The 25,881-nt window shown below is 39.4% G+C and overlaps 2 protein-coding genes across 2 annotated transcripts; one reads left to right on the forward strand and one right to left on the reverse strand.

Annotated features, from left to right (window-relative positions):
• Positions 1 to 846: 846 nt before the first annotated feature.
• Positions 847 to 7,072, forward strand: capza1b (capping actin protein of muscle Z-line subunit alpha 1b). Its single transcript, XM_043246679.1, has 10 exons — positions 847 to 995; positions 2,819 to 2,882; positions 3,624 to 3,675; positions 3,780 to 3,843; positions 4,101 to 4,307; positions 4,449 to 4,528; positions 5,397 to 5,475; positions 5,556 to 5,627; positions 5,718 to 5,780; positions 5,895 to 7,072. Exons 1-10 carry the CDS (start codon positions 957 to 959, stop codon positions 6,033 to 6,035), a joined length of 861 nt encoding a protein of 286 aa, XP_043102614.1. The 5' UTR covers positions 847 to 956; the 3' UTR covers positions 6,036 to 7,072.
• A 1,568-nt stretch (positions 7,073 to 8,640) lies between these two features.
• Positions 8,641 to 25,851, reverse strand: cttnbp2nlb (CTTNBP2 N-terminal like b). Its single transcript, XM_043246678.1, has 5 exons — positions 25,728 to 25,851; positions 19,337 to 19,444; positions 12,595 to 12,825; positions 11,864 to 11,971; positions 8,641 to 11,353 (listed from the first exon to the last, which is right to left on the reverse strand). Exons 1-5 carry the CDS (start codon positions 25,731 to 25,733, stop codon positions 10,055 to 10,057), a joined length of 1,752 nt encoding a protein of 583 aa, XP_043102613.1. The 5' UTR covers positions 25,734 to 25,851; the 3' UTR covers positions 8,641 to 10,054.
• Positions 25,852 to 25,881: the final 30 nt, after the last annotated feature.

Here is a 25,881-nt window from a genome sequence, read left to right on the forward strand (position 1 = left end):
CTTTTATTATTCTTATATTATTTTATTATTGGTTTTAAGCTGTGGGCTATTAGGGTTAGGTTATGGCATTTATGTAGAGTGGTGCACACACACACACACATACACGTTAGGTTTTTGTGCATTGTGGGGACTTTCCATAAACATACTTTTATACCGACCAAATAATATTTTCTATCCCCTAATCCTAAGCCTACCCATTACAGAAAACCTGTTTACATTGTTAACCGCAGGCCGGTCCCCATTATGTCAAAAGATGTCAGGTTTTACTATCCAACAATATAGCATAAACATGAAGACACACACACACACACACACACACACACACACACACACACACACACAATTTTCCACTTATCTAGATGGGGACACTCCATAGTGTATGTATATGTGTATGTGTGTGTGTGTGTAACCTTGGATGGAAATTAAAAACGGATACCTCAGATGTTAAAGAGCTCCGGTAATTTATATTTCAGACTAATGTAGTGCATTTAGTATGCCATGCAGATTTTTATTATTATTATTATTTTGAGAAATTATGTTTTTATAAGAAAAAAAGGATAAGAAGATGCCTTTAGATCATCTAGGTGCTGCTGAAAGAATCTGCTCAGTGAATTATTCAGTGACAAAACCACATTGAAAGGTCGCCACCTCCTGGCGTAAGAATGTAACTTATTGCACAAAGGGAACTTCACGAATCATTGAATGAATCCAAATTGATCCAAAAGATTCGAGCCACCGCTATGAATCAAGGTGTCCATTAGAAAGTGCACCTCGAAGTCGTGCTCCCCGTATATCCTCCCTTCGCGAGCTGACCGTAAGAGCGGAGGAGGCGGGAGAGGAGCGCAGGAGCTGCGCGAGGCGGTGGCTCGCACTCCGTTTTGCCCTATTATGGTCACGAGCGTGACAGCGCGCGCTACCCAGCATGCGCCGCGGCGTGAGGCTCCGCCACAGCCAAGATGACCGACTTTGAGGAGCCACTTTCAGACGAGGAGAAGGTAAAAATAAGACATTAAACTAACTTTAACAAACCTCCGAAGTGCGTTCGCTCGTACGCCTTTATATCAAAACCCTCCGCGTGCAGAAGGATGAATAACTGGTTCCCGGAAGGAGTGCGAGGTTGCCTAGCCGGTTAGCCGTGTGTGCTAATCAGTGAGGAAGTGAAATCGCAGCTTTGCACTCCCGTAAAACACAGAGACCTGGCTTAATAACAGCGAAACACCGAGCAACAATCAACGTTTAAGCAAGACCCACGCCGTCCATTAAAGCCGCGACGGCCGTGTGGTTTTGCGTGGAAAGTGTTGTGAGCGTCAGCTGTTAGCAGTTAGCTGTCAGAGTGAGTTCAGAAATAGATCTCAGCACATCTCCACCCACTCCGAACCGAGCCGACGGGCTTTAACGGGCCGTGCTCCGGTAGAATTACACATGTGTGGGACAGCAGATGCCAGATCCGCCTGACACGACAGCTATCTGAGCCGAAAGCCTCGGCCGGATGAAGTTACGACCGCAGGAGCGGGCGTGTTTTGAGGTGGAAGTCTGCAGTCTGCGCTGGTTCGGAGAGAGAGTTTAGCCAACATTGAGAACTCTGTCGCCTTTCACACACCCCAGTGCTGTTTCTGCAGCGAAAGCACGAACGGGGTGTTAGGAAGAATCTTACTGATGGACTGTCTCGTTTATTGTCGGAGTTTAATTGCATCTTTACGTGTTTTGAAACCGAAGGGCAAGACCGTAATTTGCATGGTCCGTCTCAGTACTCGGGTGGATTCTGATGGATTTGTGCTCTTTCGTGTAGTCTCTGTCAGCATCGCTGCCTTTTCCAAAAGCTGCATTTAAGTGCCACGTATTTTCTTCCCCTTTAATTACATGTGTTCGTTTTCTGCATATTGTGAGAGCTTTGAGCTACAGGCTCAGCTGACTTCCCCAGCCAGGCCACAGGAGATGCTTATTAGGCAGATTACCAGATGCTTCCGTTTGTGTTAATCTCTTCTTAATGTTTATTAAATGTGTTTTGTTGGTTAAAAATATGTACTTGACAGCTGCTTTTGGTGGGTTGAAACAACATTATTTGTAGGAAAATTAATGGGATCCAAAATACAAAACATTACTATTGTAATACTTAATTTTAAAGTTTAATAAATATACAAATTATATGTTCATATAATTAATTAAAATGACTAAAATATTGTTATATGCATCCATTATATCCGTTTTCCACCACTGATCACAGTTGACATTGTTGCAGTGGCAGCAGGCTTATCTAAAGACACTTGTATGTTTTTCCCACACGTCTTCCAGCTCATCCTGGGGTTTCCCACGGCAATCCGAGATATATATAACCCATTCAATCGCTTATACTATTAGATTAAATATTAAATATTCACAATTTTTTTTGCCCAAATCTGCATCCCCTACAAACATAATTTAAATACTTATTTAAGTAGTTTTGAGTGAAACGCTTATTTTATTATGATTGATCAGTTTAACAGTGTGGAGTTGTGCTGGTCTGATGCATAAGGACATTTACACTAGGGTTGAGAGGATATTTGAGGGCAGGAATAAGCTGTTTGAATGAGATGGGTTTTTTTGGAAATTTGGTGGTGTGGGTGATGGGGTTTTAATACACGATCTTGTAACTTGTGTGTTTTGTTGAGAACTCAGCGGCGTGTGTTCTTGAAGTGTTACAGAGTGTGTATGTGTGTAATTCGAGCTCCGGAGTCACCCGCTGGAAACTGGCTGTGATTCTGCATTGCTGAAGCCACAGTGTTTTTTTAGTGAGGTAAATACGCGGCCACTCATAATTTGTTACGTGTCGTTTCTGCAGGTCCGCATCGCAGCTAACTTTGTGACCCACGCTCCCCCTGGGGAATTCAATGAAGTGTTCAACGGTGAGTGTCATTTTCAGCTGTTCTGATCTGAGCGCTCTTTCAGTTGGAATACATGCTTTCTTTTTTCATTACGCTTAAACAGTGTTAAATTGGGATTGAAGTGTCATGTTGCACGTTAAGAAAAATCAAACAAGCTTCTAAAACGCACACTACAGGATGGAGGATCCACACCATCTGCACATTAAAGAGTTACGCTATCAAGTTTGGGATCACTAAGATTGCATAAATGAATAGTTGTTCAACCAGGATGCATTGCATTGACCAAATGTTAAGGTAAATGTAAAGATGTTTCTAATGCTCGCTCTCTCTCTCAAGCCTTTGAACGGTAGGGTACAGTTTCTTGTTTTCTGTTGATTACAACATCATTCTCCTATCCAACTGAAGCTGCAGTCCCAGAATATCTCAAACCTGCGCTAGTCATAAAAAGATATTTAAATCTTGACACCAGCATCAAACGGAAGCAGGAAATGTTTGAGATGCATTTTTACTGATTTGCACATAAAGGGGGAAAAAAACCCACAAATGCACAACACGATGGTCCTTGGGGAGACGTAGGGAGCCGTTTGATGTTTATTTTTTTGCTCCGGCTTCGCAACGGATAGCTCTCTTGCAGTTTAATTGGTGGTTCCTCGTGGCTGCTCTTTCTCTCATCAAAAATGCCTCATTTCAAACCAGTTTTGTATATTATATTATACCAGACATGAGCTTTTGACTGAGTTTTAGTTATTGTGCTTTTTGTAGATGTGCGACTTCTCCTCAACAATGACAACCTCCTCCGGGAAGGGGCAGCACAGTAAGTTACAGATCCGTGTGTCACATTATGTTTAGATGCACCTGCATGTAGTTGAAAGTTTTCATAAGAAGCATTCATCTTGCGTTCTTCTTTTTCTGTCACAGTGCCTTTGCTCAGTATAACATGGATCAGTTCACTCCTGTCAAACTGGACGGCAGTGAGGAGTCGGTAAGTTAACGTTTAAAAAAAAAAAAATGTGCGTGTTCGTTTAGTTCCCGTGTTCTGCCACAATGCACTGTGTTCGATTTGAACAGAGAGCACACTATTGAGATTATTTATTCAAGCTGGTTGTAAACTCTGCTCTCTGGAGATCTTTGTGTACTTTGTGAGTGATTAGAGCAGGCATGAGCATTGTACTGTGAGTGTTTGCTGCTGCGTGTGTGTTTAGTTATGCCTAAAGAGGAAGGCACATCCTGTTCCTGCAGGTTCTGATCACTGAGCATGGAGATCTGGGTCAGGGGCGGTTCTTCGACCCACGGAAGCGGGTGTCATTCCGATTCGATCACCTGAGAAAGGAAGCGAGCGATCCTCAGCCCTACGAGGGAGAGACTGCCCTCCGCTCCTGGAGGGACGCCTGTGATGAAGCCCTCAGTGCTTATGTGAAAGAGCACTATCCCACTGGAGTCTGCACGGTACACACTTTTTTTTTATAATGAGAATCTCAACAAAATATGAATTTCATACATGTCTTTTACTGTTAGCGCTCGCTGCATTTACATTTATGACAGCAGCCATTGTTTGTGAAGTCATGTGGACTGCTGTTTGTGCCGCAGGTGTATGGGAAGACTGTTGACGGACAGCAAACAATTATTGCTTGTATTGAGGGTCATCAGTTCCAGCCCAAAAACTTTTGGTGAGTAATGTTTAATTCTTTATACCCAGCTCTCTGGGATACGTGTATAATGTTGCTAAATTATATAATTGATCTTTATTTTCATTCATTTCATTCTTGATATAAATATGCTATTTTCATGATCATTTAAATCAGCATTTCTGGTACATTTATTTTTTTGACACTAACTGTTCAAACATTTGGAATTGGTAATATTTAAATGTAAAAAAAAAAAAACAAAACCTGTTTATTTAAAAAATTATGAATGTTTTGAAAAGTCTCTTATGCTCACCAAGGCTGTATTTAGTTGATCAAAATATAGTAACATTTTATATATTATTACAAATAATTATTATTTACAATTTAATTACAATTATTAACTCTCTTCTATTTAAACATGTTTTTAAATGTAATTTATTCCTGTAATGGCAAATCAGAATGTTCAGCAACCATTATTTCAATCTTCAGCGTGACGTGCTTTTTGTTATTTTTATGATTTTTAATTTAAAAGATTATTTGATCATAAAATAAAAAAAAAATTACTTTAAAGTCCGTACTGCTGGTTAATAATATTCATTACTTTTTATATATAACTTGGTGACTCTGAGTTTTTAAATGGTAGTGTATTTGTTAAATAACAGCCATCTGTCATTTTTGGACTTCTTAAAGGTGATTTAGAAATTGATTTACTTTTACCATCTTTTGTTTTGCGACTATAATCAACTAACTGTACATCATTAAATTAGATCTACATTTTTGCCACACGTTCTTTAATTTGGTTAGTCTGAAATGTACAGTTTGTTATAATTGTCAAATTCAGTGTCTGGAGTCTGATTCTGTAGTAAGACCTGATGGTACTCTTTACTGTCCGATGGCTCTCTCTTGTCAGGAATGGCCGGTGCAGGTCAGAGTGGAAGTTCACCATTAGTCAGTCATCAGCTCAGGTGGTGGGAGTATTGAAGATCCAGGTGAGACCTGACTGATCAGCATAGTGGGGATGAGGGGAAAAGATTGGGACTTAAGTGTCACATCATTTACTTTCTTACAGGTACATTATTATGAGGATGGTAATGTACAACTGGTGAGCCATAAAGAGGTGGAGGAGTCCATTGTAGTGAATGTGAGTAAAAAAAAAAAAAAGATATATTCACATAAGAGTTAACCAAAGCTAGGATTTTAACAAAGTAATTTCCTGCCCTTTTCTCTCTAGAATGAAACCCAGACTGCCAAGGAGTTTGTGAAAATCATTGAAAATGCTGAAAATGATTACCAGGTAAAAATGTGGCATCTAAATGTTAATTGTGTATTGTATATGAACGGGTCATCCCTGTTTTTTAATGATCAGAAGTCAGTTTAACATTTGCGCTGTTTAAATGTTTCCCTCCAGACGGCCATCAGCGAGAATTACCAGACAATGTCAGACACCACCTTCAAAGCTCTCCGCAGACAGCTGCCCGTCACTCGCACCAAGATCGACTGGAACAAGATCCTCAGCTACAAGATCGGCAAAGAGATGCAAAACGCTTAGAAACCAACCTGGTTCCTCTTCCTTCTGTTCAAGTGCAGAGCCGGCGCTCAGAACACCACGTGCCGTTTGCTCAGCATGAAGAAGTCTCCCAAAAATGAAAATAATAATAATAATTAAAAAAAAATCAAAAAAACTTTTTCTGTTTAAAAGAGGATGTGATTCCATTCAACCTTCTGTCATTAATAGACTTGGATGGGTCTCAGCTGTGGATGAGGTTCAAATGAGAACTGAGTGAAACGTGGATCTAAATTATCGCTTTTCTTTCATTTACCCGCTCGCAAGTCACTCAAAGAGTTTGTATTGTTTTTTTTGTCTTTTTCGTGAACTGTGACAGCTGCAATGCTTGTGCAAATGGTTTTGTTTTAAAACGGTGGATAAGTAACGCCTCACTCACTGTATCTCCAAACCCCAGCCAGACGACAATCCCACCTTCCTCCTCCTCCGCCTACTGACAACCTGGAGAGATGAGATTTCCTGCTGTCCTGTCTCCTGTCCAGGCTGTAACAGGGAATGCATGAGGTCAGGTGAGGAGAGGAGGGGATTGGGCTTTGTGTCTAGGTTTGGATTGGCCATCTGTCTTAACTGCTCTCACCGTATCTTTGTCTGACTCACAGTCTGCTAAACTAAAATGGTTTAATAACCCCAAAAGATGGAATAAAAAAAAAAAAATCCATGGATAACCCTCTGTGGTGGTAAAGGCATCCAAATTAAGTCTTGATTTTTTTATATTTATGCACCAGATGAATTTTCTTCACTTGTGATGCATTTAGGGTATCCACAGTCTGCAACAAATCCACAACCCACACCGTAAATCTGAGTCTCTCTCTCGTACTGAGGGCTCCATCAGTGTTGCTGTTGCATGTTTCTGCCACCCTGCTTTCACGTCAACCTTGTTTGTCTTGACTTCCATCAAAGATCCTCTGTAAAATACACCCATCCTGTAAGACTGGCATATTCTCTGTCACATAACCTTTATTTTTTCAGAGTTGAAATCATGCAAACGTAATGTCTGCTCACAGTAAATGGCACCAAAACGACTAAATGGTTACTTCCGAGCCTTTATTGTGTAATCTGAAGTGTTTGTGTCTGATTTACTCCTAGTGATATTCTTAGGGTGAGGATTGCAGTCAGTAGATCAAATACATAGGGAGAAAAAAAAAAAGTTAACTTTAAAAAAAAAAAATCTTTATTAGCGTAGGGGATGAAATACAGTTGGTCATAAAATGCAACTAATTTAACAAACTCTATTTTCATATTACTAGATAAAAGTCTTGGGTAGAAATATAAAAATTCCAAGTCTTGGTTCAGGTTTATTGATGCACAAAAAACAACCATTCCAGTGGTAAAAATCTAAACTGCTACTTAAAAAAAGTTTCAGTACAGTAGGAGAAATGGTGAGGTATTTAAAAACAGAAACATGATATAAATGACAGTAGATCAGCTGAAACCTATTTAGGACAGGACAGATACATGCACTCATAAAAACCTAACATACTTTGTTCTCTCGTAAGTGTATTCATGTGAGCAATGCCATGCCAGCAACATTTTTACACAAACATAAAATCATGTCTATTTTTATACTTAAAAAGTTAAAACGTCACAAAGACTTCAAGGACGACACAGGTAAGAAAACATAGCCCCAGGGTAAAGTGATCGTTAAACGACGGCGTTACTCGCTTGTGCTTTTACCATGGTTGTGAATCATGTAAACTGGTGCTCTACCTAATATTTAATCAAAATGAACATTTTAATGATAAGACTGTACAGTATAAACGTAAAGATCAGTGATGGAGTAATACATCCAAGCGTGGCTAATAAACCCAGGCTTACATTCTCAGAACATAACATTTGGACTTGATTGTAAATGTTGTTGGCAATCACGTGGCATGAGAAGAATTTCATTTGTAATCATTCACAAGGTATTCTGGTTTGGCTGTTGTCTGATGCTGCCCAACCACGAGATGGCAGCTTCCTGAGCAGCGCTTCAGATCGACACTAGAGGACAACGTGGTCATGGTGCAATACAGCAGGACGCAGGTTTTCCATGACCGTTTCCTATCAGTTCATATCTCCAGTAGTTCATTTCTAAATAGACTCGGGAAATGAACAGCAACTGAACAATATACTATATCACTGCTTGTCAGAAACCCAATACTTTATATATTTAACACATTCGCCAGACACGGATCGAGACAGCATTAAGTAGCCTACGATCGAATTATTGGTTGTTAATCACATAGTTTTTATTTTATATACTAATATTTTTTTTTATCTGTGTAGTTCATCAGATGGATTAATAGTAACATTTTAGCATAAATAATATTTTTTGTAAAAAATTAAAACTGAACAAAACGATAAAAGATACAATAGTATTTAAATAGTTTCAATCTTACAGGAGTAGTATTTGAGAGGCTGACTGTGTGTGTTCCTGTCAAACTTCACACAGTTAGGACGTGATGGGCTCAGGCTAATGTTTGGATACGGAAGGCTCTGTCTGCACTTACTCGGGACTGCGTCTGAGATGTCCAGTAGATGACCGCCTTTCAACAGAGTTTAACTCCAGCACACCCGCCTGGACGTTCTTAAACCTGAAGACTTTAATTAGCTCTTTTTTTAATGAGAGTGTTTATTCAAAGTTAATGCCATTGCGAGTTATTCGGCCGAAATTTTTGCACGCCGAGAAAAAAAAAAAAAAAAATAAAAATAGTCACCTTTAAGAACCAATTAGACCCTTGGTTGTCCATCTGAAACTTTCGTCCATCGTAAAAAATTCTAACCAAATAATTTTTTTTCTGCAAATTCGCATCTGAAGCGAGCATTTGGATTAAAAAAAGTAAAACAAATAATAATGATGATAATTCAAATAAAATAAAAAAATCGGACCCCAAGACCATTAGAGCTAAACTCTGCAGGTAGGTGAACCTTCAAATTCAACCTTGGAGTTGGACAACCTTGTTAGCGTTACACCAGAGCAGAGGTAACCAACCGCTCTGCTTTTAATCTTTAGGTAATCCTGAGCACATTGGGCCTCATTTATAAAATGTGGCACAGAAACCATCCTAAATTTAATCTTGCGATCATTTCTCCGTTACGTGCATATGCGATTTATTGAATGAATGTACGGACAGAAATCACGTGTCAGAAATCAAGTGTCTTTTTCAGATGTGAAATCTATGAATCGCAAACGACCTTGACCTTGCGCGCAAATGAATGGCTCGTCTCTCTGCTTGTAAACCACTCATAATATAATCAACACATAAAATATGAGCAATCATCATAATCTAGAGCAGCGATCGAGATGCAAAAGCAGCTTACATTTTCAAAAAACTGCTATACTCCGACAAAAAGTGCGTACTTCTGCTCAAACCCTGACGTGACGTCAAAGTTTTTATAAATATGAGCGCTGTCTTGGATTTAAACACAGGCATCCTCTATGATCAAATGTGAGCGGATACACTTTTTATAAATGAGGCCCCTTGAACAGCCAATTAAGTGTGTTTGATTAAAATTAGAGCAACATTTTGCAGAAAGGTAGTTCTCCAGAAGAAGGTTTGGCTGCTCTTTCAGACCAGTGGTTTTCAGTTCTGGAACACTGAAAATCGGGATGTCTTTCTTTACCACGTTAGCTCATTTGTAAAGGTTCCAAGACCTGGACTGTTTCAGATAAGGAGTCATTCAAAACAAGGTACTTAACAGGATTGTTCTTCCAAGAATGAAAATTCTGTCTGCATTTACTCACCCTCAAGTTGTTCCAAAACCACAGGACAAAAATTACTCTTAAGATACTCTTCAGTGAGATATTTCTGTCCCTTCACTGGAAGTCCAGGAAAGCAAAAAGATTCAAAAAGGTATTAAAGGCATGAGGGTGAATAAAACTAATTTTTTGGATGAACTATCCATTTAAGGACAAGAATTAATAACTATGACAAGACAATCAGGGTGAAAATAACAAAAGAAGGAAACCTTGAGGCTCTGAGAGAGTGCTTTAGATATCACACAGGCTGTGAACTCCAGGCTGGTTAACTAGATGATGACATGACCAAGTCGAGCTCTTTTGCATCTTCCTGACCACTGGTGAGACCGCAGCTCCCAGAGAGCTCAGGGAAGTGGCTGGCCCTCCCAGAAGGAAGCAGTGAGCCGGGAGACTGGTTGACCCCCTGCTTCTTAGGAGGAATAGGCGGTGGATGAATCTTCTCCGCCCTAGGAATTATTGGGGAGCGGATCCCTGGTGACATAACCCCTGGGCTCTTCCCCGTCGGCGAGGAGGCTGCGGCCAGGTTACGGTAATCAGTGCCAAAGGGCGAGCTGTTGGATGGAGGGAGTTTACTTGTCGCTTGTTGGCTTGTGAACCTTGACAGCACCTGAGTGACAGTGTTGCGGGCAATCTGCTTTGCAGTAGAATTGTCTGGGGTAGTAGGAGCGGCGGCAGTAGGAGAGAGATCTCGAGGAGAGTGGACAATGGTTGCTCCGTGTTGCTGCTCTGCCTCAGCTTGCTGCTGAAACTTGTGGCGTGCTGCTTGGAATCGCTGATTGATGCTGGCCTGGTAAGAGGCCGGATAGGTCGGACTAGAGCAGCCTATAGAGGCTAGACGCTTGGTCAGTACTGGGGAAGAGCAAGGAGATGAGCTAAGAGAGGACGAGGCGGGACTGCTGGGGGAGAGACACTGCAAGGCTCCACTTCCTCCAGGGAGCATTACCCCAGTGTCCACCGATCCCACTTCCTTGCACCTCTCGTCTGCTGGAGACTCTGGTTCTCTGGGAGTGTGGTGACCATTTAACTTGGGTTGCGAAGATGATTTAGATGCAATGGCTTTGCCGTCAACCTCTGTTTGACTAAGAGAAGGCGTGATCCCTGTGGTTGCTTTCTGTGGAGTTTTTACATTTTCTTCATTGTCCTTTTCCAGTCCTGCCTTTTCACTTTCTTTCATTTCATCCAACTCTTTCTTTAGACTATTGAACTTCTCCAAAAGCTCCTGATATCGTTTTTCTTCCTTCAGTAGTTTACCTCTCATCTGTTCACGCTCTGTATCCAATTCGGCGAGCTTTCTCTCAGCTCTTGCCTCTATCTGCTGAGCATGAGCGTGTTTGCTCTCCAGCTCCCCCTTTAGGGATTTGATGGTACTTGTCTCCTTTTCCAGTTGGCGGCTGAGCTCTGCAACCCGGTGGCTCTCCTCCTCTGCCCGTGCTGTAGCCTTCTGACATTCTTTCGCTAGCGTCGAGGATAACTGTTGCTGTTGTGCTAAATCCTCCTCAGCTTGATTCGACAAGACTGAATGCTCACGTTCTAAACGCTCGATTTGGGCCCTCTCGAACTCCAGCTGTGAAGAAAAGCAAGATATTATTAATAATGCTACAACGACAATATCAAAGATGACACCTTTTTTAATGAAATTATCTTGTTTACTAGCTTATTTCTGCCCCAAACAATATCTTTGAGACCTTTGAGAATGATCCTCTTTGAGAATGCGTCAGTGTCTGTATGTCTGTGTGTAAGAGAAACTCAAGGCAAGGCAGGAAGGGCCTTTTACGTAATACTGCAGTCTGCACTTTGACCTTAACATCACCTTATCCTAATCCCATAAAAACACAAAAACACAATGGAATGTCTTCGCACACACACACAGAGGCGGACGCACTCTTATGCACCACAGTCCATAAAAACAATGGAGCCTTTCCTCTGTAGAAAAGACATCTGCGCCAACACTGTTACACAACAAAGCCACACAAAATCTGCTGGCACAGGGTGCTTTATTTAGCCGTTTATGTTGTATTTATAATGCCACAGTTTGTGCATGTGTATATATGTTTTGGTGGCGTTGCCTGGTTACCTGCTGCAGAAGTCTGTCCCGTTCCTTCTCCAGCATGGCCGTGATGTCATCACCTGCAGCATTGTCTTGAGCACGCCGCCGTTTCTCTTCTTCTAAATCAGCTATTACCTACAGGCATACACGCATTCAAACATCAGGTCAAGAAAAATGACTAATTATGGCTGCACCACCTAATAAACAGCCACATTAAATGAGTCACATTATTTTTCTTGTTTATAAGCATAATTATCATAGTAGCAAAAAAAAAAGCATTCGGTCAGATGATCAAACATTGTTATTCAGAGATCTGCACCCTTTCAAGACTTTCAAGACTCACCCAGTGTACATAACAGAGAGAATAGTTGTGTTTAATTTTGGATCAATCTTTCATACAATGTTTATGAATTAAATACATTAACCCTTTTATTTCTTTCAAAGAACTGATTGAACCAGTCCCATAAGCATACATACATACACATTTTCATCAGGCTCTCAGGCTCTGTTTCAAAACCTTGTGACCTTATCTAGTATCTGTGTAGATACCCAGCATCCAAAGTGATATTAATGGCAGTCCTCACTAGTGTTAACACCTACAGCCGATTAGCATTACTACAATTCAACAAATAAAAGTAATAAAATGGAGGCAAAAAAAAAAAAAAAAAAAAATTTTGTTGTATTTTAAAAATTACAACTTTCACAGTCTAAAAATACATCCTAGATAGGCAGCTCAGATGTCAGTCTTTGTCTCTCACCCTTCTGTGTCTCCTCTCTGCAGCAGCGAGCTGTTTCATCATTTTCTCCTTCATGTTGGTGCAGTGGGCCATCACCAGCTTCAACACACCCAGCGGGTTCAGACACACGGGACTCTGCCCTCCATCATCCTGAGCCTGCGACAGCTCGCTGTCTCTCAGCAGCGCTACGAAGGGGTCACGGAGGTTGTAATGTCCATATCGCTCCTGTGCAAATGCATCTCTCTGTTGTGCCTAAACGAATGTCAAAGATAAGATGCGAAAAGATAGGAATAAGTAACTGGTTTCTGTTGTGATTACACGCCAAGTTCACAGAACGACTGATTAATACCCTGCACTGTGTTTGCATACGGACCACGTGTTTTTATGAGTGACAAAAAGAGAAAGCGGGATTTCTAAACACGTCGGGATGCAATTACAGCTGGTCACTATCAGATCCATTTTCACAAAACATAATCGCAGCCCTGACCCCTCCTCAGCGGGCAGGTGTTAAACCTCCCCTGGGCTGAAGGGATGGAGAGGGAGGGCTCACACCACAAAAGGCCCAGCTGTAGGGGGTGTTGTTCACTACTCATTGTGCATGTGTGTGCTTGTGTAAGGGCTGAAACGGGGGGCAGTGTGACTAATTTAGGAGGGATGGGGAGGTCTTACTAAACAGATCAGCAGATGGGAGGCATACACACACAAACACACACACACACACACACACACACGCACACTAAATTCAGGACTGTTATATTCCTCTGCCATTCTCATGCTGTTCTTCCCTTCCCTGCATTCCTTTGTTTCAAATCATACATAATTAAAAAAAAAAAAACTAAAAACACTAACAACCACTATTAGTCAAGATTTACATTTCAGAAAGCTGAAGAGTCAAAAAGCTCTCAGATTGGATCAAAAATAGCTTAATTTCTGTTACAAAGGTCTTACGGGTTTAGAAAAGCGTGAGGGTGAGTAATTAATGACAGGTGAACTATCTGACTAAACGACTGGTGAAGTACAGCATACATCTTCATACAGAATCATAGAGAAGTCTGTCATTTACCTGGAGGATCCAGTTGTAATTTTGATTAAAAAAAATTACAGTAATGTCTAATTTCTAATATGATACCGTAAATTACAGGCAAAGAATCATGAACTTGTCATGCTAACGTGTACACGACGCATTCACATTTGGAATTTCCACTAGCACACCTTCGAGTCCTCCTCAAACGCTCCAGCGCAAACAAAAATGTAGACTTTTATCTGCTTGATCACAATGCATGTGGGAAAGAAAGTAATATTTAACCAGACTTCAAGCGATCTCGGCTTCCGCCGTTTTCTGGTTATCATCTCTGATCATTCAGTGTTTGACTCAAGCTCTTTTCACAGAGGGTGTGGTGTGTACTGGGTGTGAACATCGGCATATTGATCAGCACAATGCAGCAGATGTAACCACAACAACCATTTAAATCCAGGCTGTTTACACTAACATAGATTCTGTTTCTCAGCAGAATTCATTTTACACATATGTCTGCGATAAAGCAGTGTGAGTGTGTTAAGTGTGTCTCGGACCACCAGACTGGATAGTTTATTTGTTTAACTTCAGCATTAAGCAGTGTTGCATTTTACTCAAAATCATAGAAAATTACAGTCCATTTCCAGCCCTAGATGCTTTTATCTGTGGCCCTGCCGGCCTCTGAGTGACCTTATCCAGAGATCAGAGAGAGACGCACTAATGAGAAAAACAGATGAGACTGCGGCAAGACAAACAATACTATTACTACTGTTATATGGGTTATATCTCATTTGATCTAATACACTAATTATTATATTTTAGGTAGCTTACCCAACACAATTTGTATTACAGACATGAATGATATGATATGAAGAATGATTAAATTCAGCAAAAGAGTAAAGAAGCCCCTGGAACACTAGCAAATGCAAAGCACTGTCCTGAAAACCAATACTTTCATATAATTATACAGTCCAAAAGTTCAGGGTCATAAAGATTTCAATTTTTATGAAAGAAATTCTGCTAAATGAATTAATGTAAATGTAAATACATCAGGATGGTTTCTGAGGAAATAAAATAGTATTTGACTAAAAATCTAGAATAATCAACAAGCTAACTACAAAGATAGCACTATGAATGATGAAACAGTTGGGATTCTACTTTTTGGCATCCTCCACGTTTCCTATTATTTCCAACAGTAAGACTTGCATGTGACATGCTCTGAATCAGGACGTCTGAAATTGGAAGTAGGTGTTTTTTAAGCACACTGAGGCAGTATTATTTCTTATTTACTTAAAGGAATCCAGAAAGATGTATTACTCAATTCTAGATAGATTCATACAGCTGCAGCTGACGTGTATAAAAGTGGCATGTTTTGAGGTTAGATTCAGGAAATCGTCAGTCTAAGAGGTTGATTGGCAAAAAAGTAGTTTATGTATTTTAAAATACAAAAATACTACAATTAAATGTATTTAAATACGAAGTGCATTTTAATTCTAATTTGAAATATTTGAAATAGCGCCATCCCTGCGTACCGCCTTTCCCACCAGAAATCCAGCATCTATATTTAGCCCTGTCAGTCTCAAGATGTTTAGTTGGAACATATTCATTTTTCTGCTTTCTCTGTACTATAAAAGACTGTACATTTGTAGTAAATTACTGGCACAGCTGCCATACTTAAAGTGACAGCCTATAGCATAATAGCTCTGCAGTTAATTACAGTTCAGGACATCCTGTAATGTAGCAAAATCACAAAGATTACTCGAGTCAGCACAGCAATTTTTTGTTGCACATTTGTAGATAAACTGCAACAGAATCGCAACTCGGCAGCCAGTGCTTTCACAAAAGCGAATTCAGTTTGAAAAAGAGTTTATTGAAATGAGAATAGAGGTTTCTAAACATAAGACGTTCAGCTTTAATGTTTTTGACATACTATTTTAGCTCTAAATAATAACTATTTATATAATCCCTTTAAATCCCACTGCTCATCCAAGGATAATTAATTTGATTATTTACAAGCAGGGGCTTATGGGTATTCCCGGCACAGTGGGATCTCAGTGCAGCATGATTCAGTTATTTTGGTTTTTTATGGTAATTTATTGGCTAAATATATAATAGTACTCTGTGTGGGTTTGCTCTGGGATTAGTAACACACACATATGCAGGACAGAGCAGGATGCTCTTTGTGCTGTTGCTGTTTTTAATCAAGCTTCGCTGATCTGAGGTGCTTACCGTCGGAGACAGAGGGGATCGGGAGACTTCCTTCCAGGAAGTTCACACAGAAGGAATCCTACATCCCTCTAATCAACCCACAAACACACACTCCCGGCAGTTCAAAAGAGCGAGGAACCCCATTGGTTTTCTCTGTGAGTCTGTGTGTGTGTGTGTGTGTGTGTGTGTGAATCACAGTTATGAGGTAAAACATGGGCTAGACATCCTCCCTATTAAGACAAAACAATCAAAACTGGCTTGTTTAGTCTGTTTGGAGCGTGATTTTAACATGGAATTCCCTATTCATGAAATTCCCCTTTCAGAGACCTGTGAACAGACCTGATCTTCCTTTATAAGGCTTAGATGATGAAACAGCGAGCGAGTGAGTCATATTAACGGCTGGTTTCCCGTTTTAACTGCCAGCCCTCGGGGTACTGGCTCCTCCATTACATCAGAATGAGCCATGGGAAAATAACTCAAAAGGAGGAGCAAAAAGCACTGCAGTTTATCTCGAGGCTTCCAAAACATCTAACGTGACTGACACTGTTCACCCAGAATGCACTGCTTCACCACTGTGGGGACACACAGAAGATTTTGAGGGCACTGAAGTGACACACACATACATATACGTAGACACATACACAACGCAACATTCATGATCAAAGACTCAAGCCCAAAGGGCCTCTCAAGATTCCCTCTGTGACTAAAGCCCTTACTGCCCAGGAAGAAAGTCAAATGAAGCCTTTAAAGACACTCACACACACACACACACACACACACTTTTTGTATTTTGCCAAGGGCTGAGCAGTAAAAGACTAGGCACACTTACACACTAAGGCTTTGTTCAGACAGGAAGCAAAAATCTGATTTTATAAAACCCGCCTAGAATCCGTAGACTGCAAATAACATAACATAAAACATATAGTCTTGTTTGAAATCTGATAATAATCAGGATATCAGGATATTATTCATCAAGGATGCTTATAATTACTCAAAAGTGACAGCAAGTTACAAAATATGTCTATTTTAATATCTTCGGAATGTTGTAATTATGAAAAAATCAAAAATGTGAAAAAAATAATCAGTTAACTTGTATACCATATTAGAAATACATAGCATGTTAAATGGCAGTTATGGCTGCTGTAAATCCAGCTTTGCCATTACAGGAGTAAATTTGCATAAAACACACACGCTATTGCCTGCCCGAACGGTTTCAGACAGAACTGTAAGCGAATCATTAGAGAAATTACCTAAAGATTGAATTTGGAAACAGAAGTAGATTTGTGCACAGCTTGAAAAAAGCCTATTCACATATATGTTATATCCCTCTAACAAGTACAGATGTGTTTAAAAGAAACTATGCATGACAAAATGTAACTTTTACTTTCGGACGAAGGCAGCTTTTTTTGTGTTGTTTTCAATGTCCCACAAACTAATCTCACAGTCCAGCGCAAAGAGTCGATCAGCAGGTCACAGTGAGACACCAAAGCAGCTTTAGTGGCAGAGCCCCTCGTCTCATGTTTCCATCTTTCCCACACACACCCCTGAGCTCATGTGAAGCTGATGTTCTCTGTTATTAACGCCGTGTTAACTCTTTAACTACAGCATCGGACAGAATAATTACAGGCCTAATAAAACGCACACACACTATATATATCCAGAGGGAACACTGTGGGCCTCTGTTGTGTGTCAGTGTGAGCACGCGCAAAAATGAACTACATTTGTTCTAGTTTTGAGGAGTACAGACTCAATTGAGCACAGCTGATTTAATTTGTGGGCTTATCAAAGCATAAAATGAAATGGAAGATGGAGAATTAAGCGAGTAATGATAAAGAAAGCTGTAGGGCAGGGCTCTGTGCTAACACTTGTTTAAGAGTTCAGGAGTTTCGATTGATCACATGTTATATAATACACAGCGTGATCACATTTTATATTTTAACAAAACATTTAACAGTTAAATAACTAGCAATTTTTATGTATGTAGAATGTGCATGCTGTCATGTAGTCATTTATAAAGTCCTAATAAGATGTAGACTGTGCTCAATATTTTTAAATTTTTCATGATGGCTCAATGACAGCAAATTAAATGATTCAAATGATGGCATAGCTCATTAATAATAATTTAATTATTTGAGAACTTGCAATTCATATTGTCATATTTAGGTGAACTATCCCTTTAATTGATGTAGTTTAGATGGTCCATTTTGAAAATCCAGAGTAGCGGAAAGTTTTGTGTGAGGGGTAGGTTTAGGCTAATGGGATAGAAAACAGAGTATAGATGTATAAAACCATTACATCTATTGAATGTTCCTGCAAAAAATGAAGTGTTTATGTGTGCGTTTTACAGGAATAGCACTGCCTGCTATTGTTCTCCTGTCTGCCTCTTTCCTGAGTACCCCCGACACACTTCCTGTGGTTCCTGACCATTAGTCCACACCAAACACCGATCACATATCGCCTGTTACATAACACAAATCTACACAGTATGGATAAAAATACAACATCTGAAATCTCCCTACTGATCAAAATTCACATTTATTAAAGCTGAAATGTCTTTTTTTTTAACAAAGCAATGCTTTCCCATATCCCAGCTTAATATGCATACACATCTAAGTAAGCCTACAACTAGTCTTTAGGTTGTTTTCCCAAACAACTCGCTCTCAACTAGACCAAAACAGCAACACTGACTTAAATTTAGGGCGAGTTTTTGGTTTGAAGGCAGGGTAAGCGCTGAGGAAACTTGTTTGGCCACAAGCTTTGGCAACATGCTAAAACACGCTAAACCAAGCAAAAAAAATATGTTAAACCATGCTGGCAATGTGCTAAAATGTGTGAGAAATATCTAATAATATGCAAAAAATTTGCTATCAACATGTTACTTAAAACAACACTAAGTAGTTCATATTTTGAATTTAACAGGAAATTTGAGAGTAATTTATCAAAGAGCTAACAATAGTAGTATTATGCAATGTCAGGTTTATGTGTGTGTTGTATGTTGTAACATCACATGTATTGCATGTATAAAGTTTAAAAGTATTAAATTTTAACTTTTAGTCTTCTTTGGCTTCTGTTGGTTTCTTGGTGGTCTACTAAAACCTGATGTGTTTGAAGTTGAGTAATTGTTCATGTATCAAGTTTTTTGGGCCTTTCTGACTTTGACTTTCCGTCTGTCACTCTTCAAGCATTTAAAAGCATTTTAAACACTATTTATTTTTGCCTAACTTTAATTATTCTGAATGGACCACTCCACTTTTTTTTTAAATAGGCTCATTCTCCAACTCCCCCATAGTTAAAAAGTTTGAGTTTTATCCTTTTTTGAATCCATTCAGCCCATCTCTGGGTCTGATGGTAGCACTTTTAGCATAGCTTAGCATAGATCATTGAATCTGATTAGACCAGAAGCATCTTGTTTATAAATATAAACTCTGGGGGAGTTGAAAAATGAGCCTATTTCCAAAAAAAAGTTGAGTGTTCCTTAAACACGGTTCATCTATAAATGCATGAGTGTGTGTGTGTGTGTGTGTGTGTGTGCGCTCTTACCCTGAGTGTGTGTATGACTACATCTTGTGCTTCTAGTTCTCCTTCCAAAATGCTGAGCAGCATCAGAAGTTCAGCTTTACTGAGAGTCTCCACATTCATCCTGCTGCCCTGTAACGAACAAACAGATGAATTCAGAATCGAGGCCCTGAAGCAAAAGCGCTGATTTCCAGTTCTGGCAATATAAGTCAATGCTTTAGCAGGTCATGCACCATATAACTGCACTAAGACCAATGAAGCAGGATCATACCACACACACACACACACACACACACACACACACACACAAAAGATCAATTTCTCTGGCCTAGAAACACAATGAAGTTCCACACATTTCATCAGTGAATCACTCTTGATCTGAAATGACATTCGTGTGAGTCTGGCATTCATGAACATTAAAACACACGCACGGCGGCGTCTCTGCATTGTGGTCTGGCTGTTCGTCAGACCACATAAACGCAGGAAGCTATTAGCATATCAACACAGAGGTCTCCAGTGAACGAGTTCAACTGCTGTACTGTAACGGATTCCCTCAGTCTAGTCACACACACGCATTCAGTGTGTTTGAATGCTCTTGTGAATAATTTCTCTGTTTACTGCAAGTGGCACAGACAGATCGGGATGGTTTTTCCTTAACCATTAAGGTTTGGCTTGTTGCGTCTGGGTCCGCATTTCCATTTATGTTGGTGTGTGTGTGAGCAGAAGGACAGACGAAAACCAGCCAAAAACCCGAACACAATCTGAGTGACCACTGATTTATGAAATATTTGTGCGAATTATGATCATTCTGCAAAATTACCCCCTTAACCCACAGATGAACATCATCGTCATTATCATGTAGTTACTTCAAACAACAACACTGTCCGACTGAATGACTCACGTTCTAAGGGTGTAGAATAATTTTTATAATTGCAGTTAGTTTCAGGTTTGATGACCACATTGCAGCTGCATATAATTTTTCCACATTGTTTTCAGACAATATACTTAACTAGTTATCATTAGGAAGTATAGTTCTACACACCAGAGTATTTTAGGCATGAAAAATGTGATATGTTAACGTGGTAACTGTGGTATAATTGATGACAAACAGAACATTAATGCACCCCTCGGTTGTAACATTATGCTTTATTAACATTAATACCAGCTTTATTACCATTAATAACAGTGATATTGTAAAATGTTAAAACAATTTAAAGTAACTTCTTTCTACTTTAGCATATTTAAAAATGCTGTTTAAGGTGAAAGCCTAATTAATTTTTTGTTCTTAGTTTATTTTTTTAAAAACATCAGATTGAGCCCAAACCTTTAAGTGGTAATGTATATAAAATAATATAAAATATGATGTTGCTTACTGATGTGCTTAAATAATACATTTTAATTTTATCAAGCAGCTTTAAAATCCTGTCACAGAAACTTTTTTAATCAAGCCTAGAATCCAAGACCTACATAAAGGTGGCTTTTTCAGTAAAGGTGGCTTTCTTAGGTGTTTTTTCCCCAAGAAAACTTTATGACATCACTTCCTGATATGATTCAAACTGGTTACACGTCAGTGTGCTACTAGGATGACAAGTATGCTATTTTTTTTTTTCCTTTCTATTAAATAGCAAAGTTACACAGCTTGACCAGCCTTAATATAATCCCAGGGCAATGATGTCATGCAGACATTACTAACACACTGTGGATGGGGCTGTTTGTAGAGCCAGAGTGTGTGTGTGTGTGTGTGTGTTAAAACCGGAATTCACTTTTATAAGTCATGCTGTATTACCACTGGAATCTGTGATCCAGCCGGAGTGTGTTTGTGTGTATCTGTCCGATTACACACTGATTTGATAGTCTATACGCCTAATATTTTAGTTAAACTATGGATACAAAAAATGTTGTTTGCTTAAGAGTTGTATGTTAATTTTTATGACATCATTGACTGACGCTTTTATAAACTGCTCTATTATTAACGGTGTGACCACAAGTGACCACATCCCACGCGAATGAATACTAAAAAAAACACACCGACATAAAATTGAAACATTGTGTCTTTTTAGTTTGTGTGTATAGGGTCGGTTAACCCATTATTTACATCTACTCAGTGTATATAGGAAACAGACTGCATTATTATTCCCGTAAGAATATTCATCCTGCAGCTTCCGGTAAAAACACTATCCATGCAGATCACAAGTGCATCCTTCCTGCCTTCATTTCCTCTCAAGAGAACCTATAAAAGCCACACACACTTACATTGTTTTGTGTAATTGTGTAGTTGGACAAACACAAGTATGACGGAGAGAAATGAAACACTGAAATGAACAAGCTTCAAGCACCACAAATAAAACGTGGCTTTCACCGTTTGGGCTGGGAATATCTTTTTGTGTTTTATCAAAATGTCAAAACTGCTTATCACTGGCTGTCACGTCAGTTGGATTTTTGCTTGGTTTCAAAAAAATTAATTCTATATCAGGTCAGTTTTGGATCCAGTGACCCTCCCCCCCCCCAAATAAATCTGGTTTCTCCCAAGTTTTCTTTCTCTGTTTCTGTCACAGATGGTCTTTCGGTTTGTTTTGGGGACACTTAATTTCTGGCAAAACTGTGAGCTTGCCACTATTTAAACTGAACTTGGCCATGCTCACTGAATCAACAATGAACTAACTTTCACTGAAAAACTGTTTGTTACTGTCCTCTTGCATCGACTATTTTTCTGTTTCACACCTGGCATCTGTGTTTAAAGCGCTACATGACTAAAATGGACTTGACTTGGCATGTTGCTTTTTCTATGATCATGTCTAGCCAGGACTCCCACTGGTGCCCACTCAAAATGAAAAAAGAGCACGACGCCCCTGACTGTGGCTGTAATGTGTAGGTCAGAAGAGGAATCTAGTCTTCTGCCGAAAGAATCTGTTTTAAAAAACCTCCTACACCAGGCTGTAAATAACAATTACACAAATACCACATTTGACCAAGAACTGCATTCCAGAAAAATGAAACATAACTTTCAACTACGCATAGCAATCAAAGGAGAGAGGAATCGTTTCATTGAATCTTCACTGCAGCAGGCGAAACCTGAGAGAATGACAGAGGACTGAAATTTAAGTTATTGCTTTATTTACGAGACCCAGATCAGTTTGGTGTGTGAACAAATCATTTAGACTGAAAAAACCTGGCACACAACAGCGATGAGCCACAGACTGACCTTGATGCAGTTACACATTAAGTACGCCGATCCTGATGATGTGAAATCAGTAACAGCTGCATTGAGAAACAAGGCTATTTAACTGTATAATGTTTCACCACTTTATATAATAAAGAGAATAATAAGGCTGGGAAAGAGAGAGAGATTATAGAGACTCTCTTGCCAGCTCTCAGAACCAAATACATGTCAAGATCTTTAAAAAAAACAATAAATCTCTTGAATCACCACATTCAGGTACAAAGTGTGCTCCAAAGTGACAAATAAGGTCTCCTCTCCCGACAGAAACTAATATGAATCTCATATCATTTGAGATGTCATTCCATGAACATTTTAAATGCTGTTAGAATTTGTTCTTTCGCCATGCAATAAATGTAATCCCATCACTTTTATCATTGATGTCAAGTTTGAAATCCATTCACAGCAACAGAAATTTCAAGTAAAATTCGGAATGGGTTTAAATGAATAGCGTGATTTCACTACGCTGACCAACAGAAAGCTGCTTTGTTCAAAAGTGACTTCTGTTCTTCACGCATTTCTACACTATTGACAGCGGACGATGTCCTTTAATGTGATACCATCTTAAAAGTTACATAAAAGATACATCACAACAAAAAGTGGCATCAAAGTGATCAATGCCTTTCAATGCATACGTCATAATAAAACTAGATGTGATTTTAAGCCGTTATTTTATACTTTATTTTCAAGAACAAGCTCAGGCTGATTCGTAAACTAATCATTTGGACCAGTTCTGTAAACTGGTTTAATTGATTCACTGAAAAGTTTAGACTTAAATGTATTGACTATTTCCATTACCTGTGATATTGCTTTGTCGGTGCTCGAAAACTATTCTTTTGCTTAAACTTCAAAGCGTCTGCTTATGTAAGAACAGACCTTTCCTCTTCCGTCATCTCTCTGAAAACTCACTAAACCTCGGACTTAACCCACAGCTGCTGAGGGCAATCCTTAAAAGAAACATCAGACCGCAGCATAATGTCAGCTTGCTTAATGAATCATTAGCAGTAATGAGAGAGCGGGACGTGTGTTAGATGGGTGTGTGGTTCACGGCACAGCTCTGATGCTGTAACCCCACATTAAACCTGTACAAACCCAATAAAACCATCATCTGGCAGCAAAACACACATCTCCACACAGCCACAGGGAGTGCGAGAGCGGGAAAAAGAGAAACAATATATGGATTACACAGACCGAAAGGAATTCCAGGAATTCACACCCCACACACACACACACACATTAATCAAATATTAACAGAAAGAGACTCCAGACGAGACTGTAATGCATACTAATTCATCTCGACTATATTAACAGCTGATCCAGCATCTGCTTCTCCCTGTCACTGACACATCTCATTAAGGGCTTGCAAAAATCAAGCTTTTTTAAAGCAGTATTCAGATCATAGGCAAAACAACAAAATATCACCGTGCAGAATGATTTCACAATGGAAGCTATTGTATAGCGATTTGGCACATTATAGCAAACCAAACCCGTTAACCCAGCTCAAATGAGGTCAATATACTGTATCCTAAACTCTAAACTCAACCCTTTCCCCAGGGTAAAGAGTCAAGCTGAAATCAAACACTGTTTTTTTTTACTGAGCCTCATTGCTGCAGATCTGCGGTTCTGGAGAAAATCTGTATAGAGCGGAACTCAAACAAACCAACCAGTGGTAACTAAGGTGCTTCGGTCTTCTGCTGTTATTGACATTAATGCTAAAAAGATTAAGTTTTCTTGTTTGCCTCTCAAAGCGCTGACCAAAATCCTCAATATTTGACGTTATACGGGCCACGTTTCCAAACTGAAGGAGACGTGGCCATTAAACGGATACATTAGACCTACAGGAAAATCTGCAAAACGAAGTAAGCTCTTCTTTGGTGTAATTACGTCCTGACCCGAGAGAATGTCTTCAACCCAGCTCTCAAGTGACTGATTCTGACATGCCAGTCAAAACAGAGCATTTCACTGCATACAGGCTAGACCACATTTTTGCTCTTCTCCCACTGACAAACACTCACATGTCTGCTCTTTAAAAATCAAGGCATGTTTGCTTCAAATAAACCCATCGACTGAACGATTACATTCAGATAAACATTTAAACAAATGCGTCCAAATCAGTGGCAAACGTATTTGATAGCTACCACAGGAACTCATCATGAACATAAAAGTGTAGGTAGGTTTGGAAGCAATGGCACAAAAAATGCTACAAAGGATCAAAGATGATCACCATCACAAAAACGATGTGAAAAATATTTAGTTAGCTAGTTAAACTCATGGGAAGAGGATGAGGAACGGTGCTTTATTCAGATATTATGATCTATATGTGAAAGTGTATATATACATTTTTTTCATGAATATCTGGTATTGACTAAAAGTACAGTTAAGAGATATAAACACAGATATATATATATATATATATATATATATATATATATATATATATATTAATCCTCACATATTCTGAGGACAGTAATGTATAAGTTTTGATAAAATTAAAAGAAAAACAGATGAAATATTGACTTGTAATTTTCCTAACGCATATATACCATCCCTTGTTAATTTTTCGATTGAAAAAGTTGCTGTTTTAGGGAACTAATGGCAGGTGAAGATTTCTCCCATGTTTTGCAAATCGGTGCATGGTTAATCTTTTATAAGCTGCGTGATTAGCAATAAGAGCCATAAATCCAAGCACTGTTCAGCAAAAAGCACTTCTGTGGATATCAGGTTTCCTGTTGGACACAAAGCTTTCCTTTCAGTGTTTAAAAAAATCACCCTGGACATATGGAACATTTCACATGCTGCTAAACAAGCAATCAGTGCACTTCTCAAATGTGTGAAGAACCAACGATCAGGTGTCTGACATCAGCCCGGAACAAACAGAAACAGGGACATTGTAAGACATTTAGTGGACTTACAATTAAGATCACACAACCAGTTTTCTAGATAAATCATAAAAAAAACAAGTCTAGTGAGGCTGCATTGCGTGCATGAGTATGGACGAATACTGTGTGTCTAAGAAATCAATCTTTATCATATTTAAAACCGAGGTGCACATGTCAATAATAGCGAGATAATGTACTGGAAATCTATCCTGGGATCTGAGATTCACTCTCCCACTCCAGCGCGCTCTCCAGATCACATTCACGCACTCTATTATTTCCCAAAATAAGTTACAATTCCATGAAGTATTAATTGTGTTACCTTCATATGTGTTTTTGTTCGCTCATCGGTACTGGCGGTCAGAATTATCCCAGTTCAAGGAGTTACTCCTCACTTTCGCTGCTGCTGGCCGTGCTACTGTCCCGGCCGAAAATATGGACCGCTGCCACTGACAGGTCGCTCGGCCAATAGGCGG

This window comes from Puntigrus tetrazona, chromosome 8 (genome assembly GCF_018831695.1).
Source record: "Puntigrus tetrazona isolate hp1 chromosome 8, ASM1883169v1, whole genome shotgun sequence".
NCBI lineage: Eukaryota > Metazoa > Chordata > Actinopteri > Cypriniformes > Cyprinidae > Puntigrus > Puntigrus tetrazona.

Excerpts from the sequence above, each read along its gene's own strand:
- capza1b (XM_043246679.1), top strand. The coding sequence starts at position 957 with ATGACCGACTTTGAGGAGCCACTTTCAGACGAGGAGAAG. Across the intron at positions 996-2,818 it reads CACTTTCAGACGAGGAGAAG|GTCCGCATCGCAGCTAACTT; the intron begins GTAAAAATAAGA and ends TCGTTTCTGCAG. Across the intron at positions 2,883-3,623 it reads ATTCAATGAAGTGTTCAACG|ATGTGCGACTTCTCCTCAAC; the intron begins GTGAGTGTCATT and ends TGCTTTTTGTAG.
- cttnbp2nlb (XM_043246678.1), bottom strand. Across the intron at positions 12,826-19,336 it reads TAGTCATACACACACTCAGG|GCACAACAGAGAGATGCATT; the intron begins GTAAGAGCGCAC and ends ACATTCGTTTAG. Across the intron at positions 11,354-11,863 it reads GGGACAGACTTCTGCAGCAG|CTGGAGTTCGAGAGGGCCCA; the intron begins GTAACCAGGCAA and ends TTTTCTTCACAG.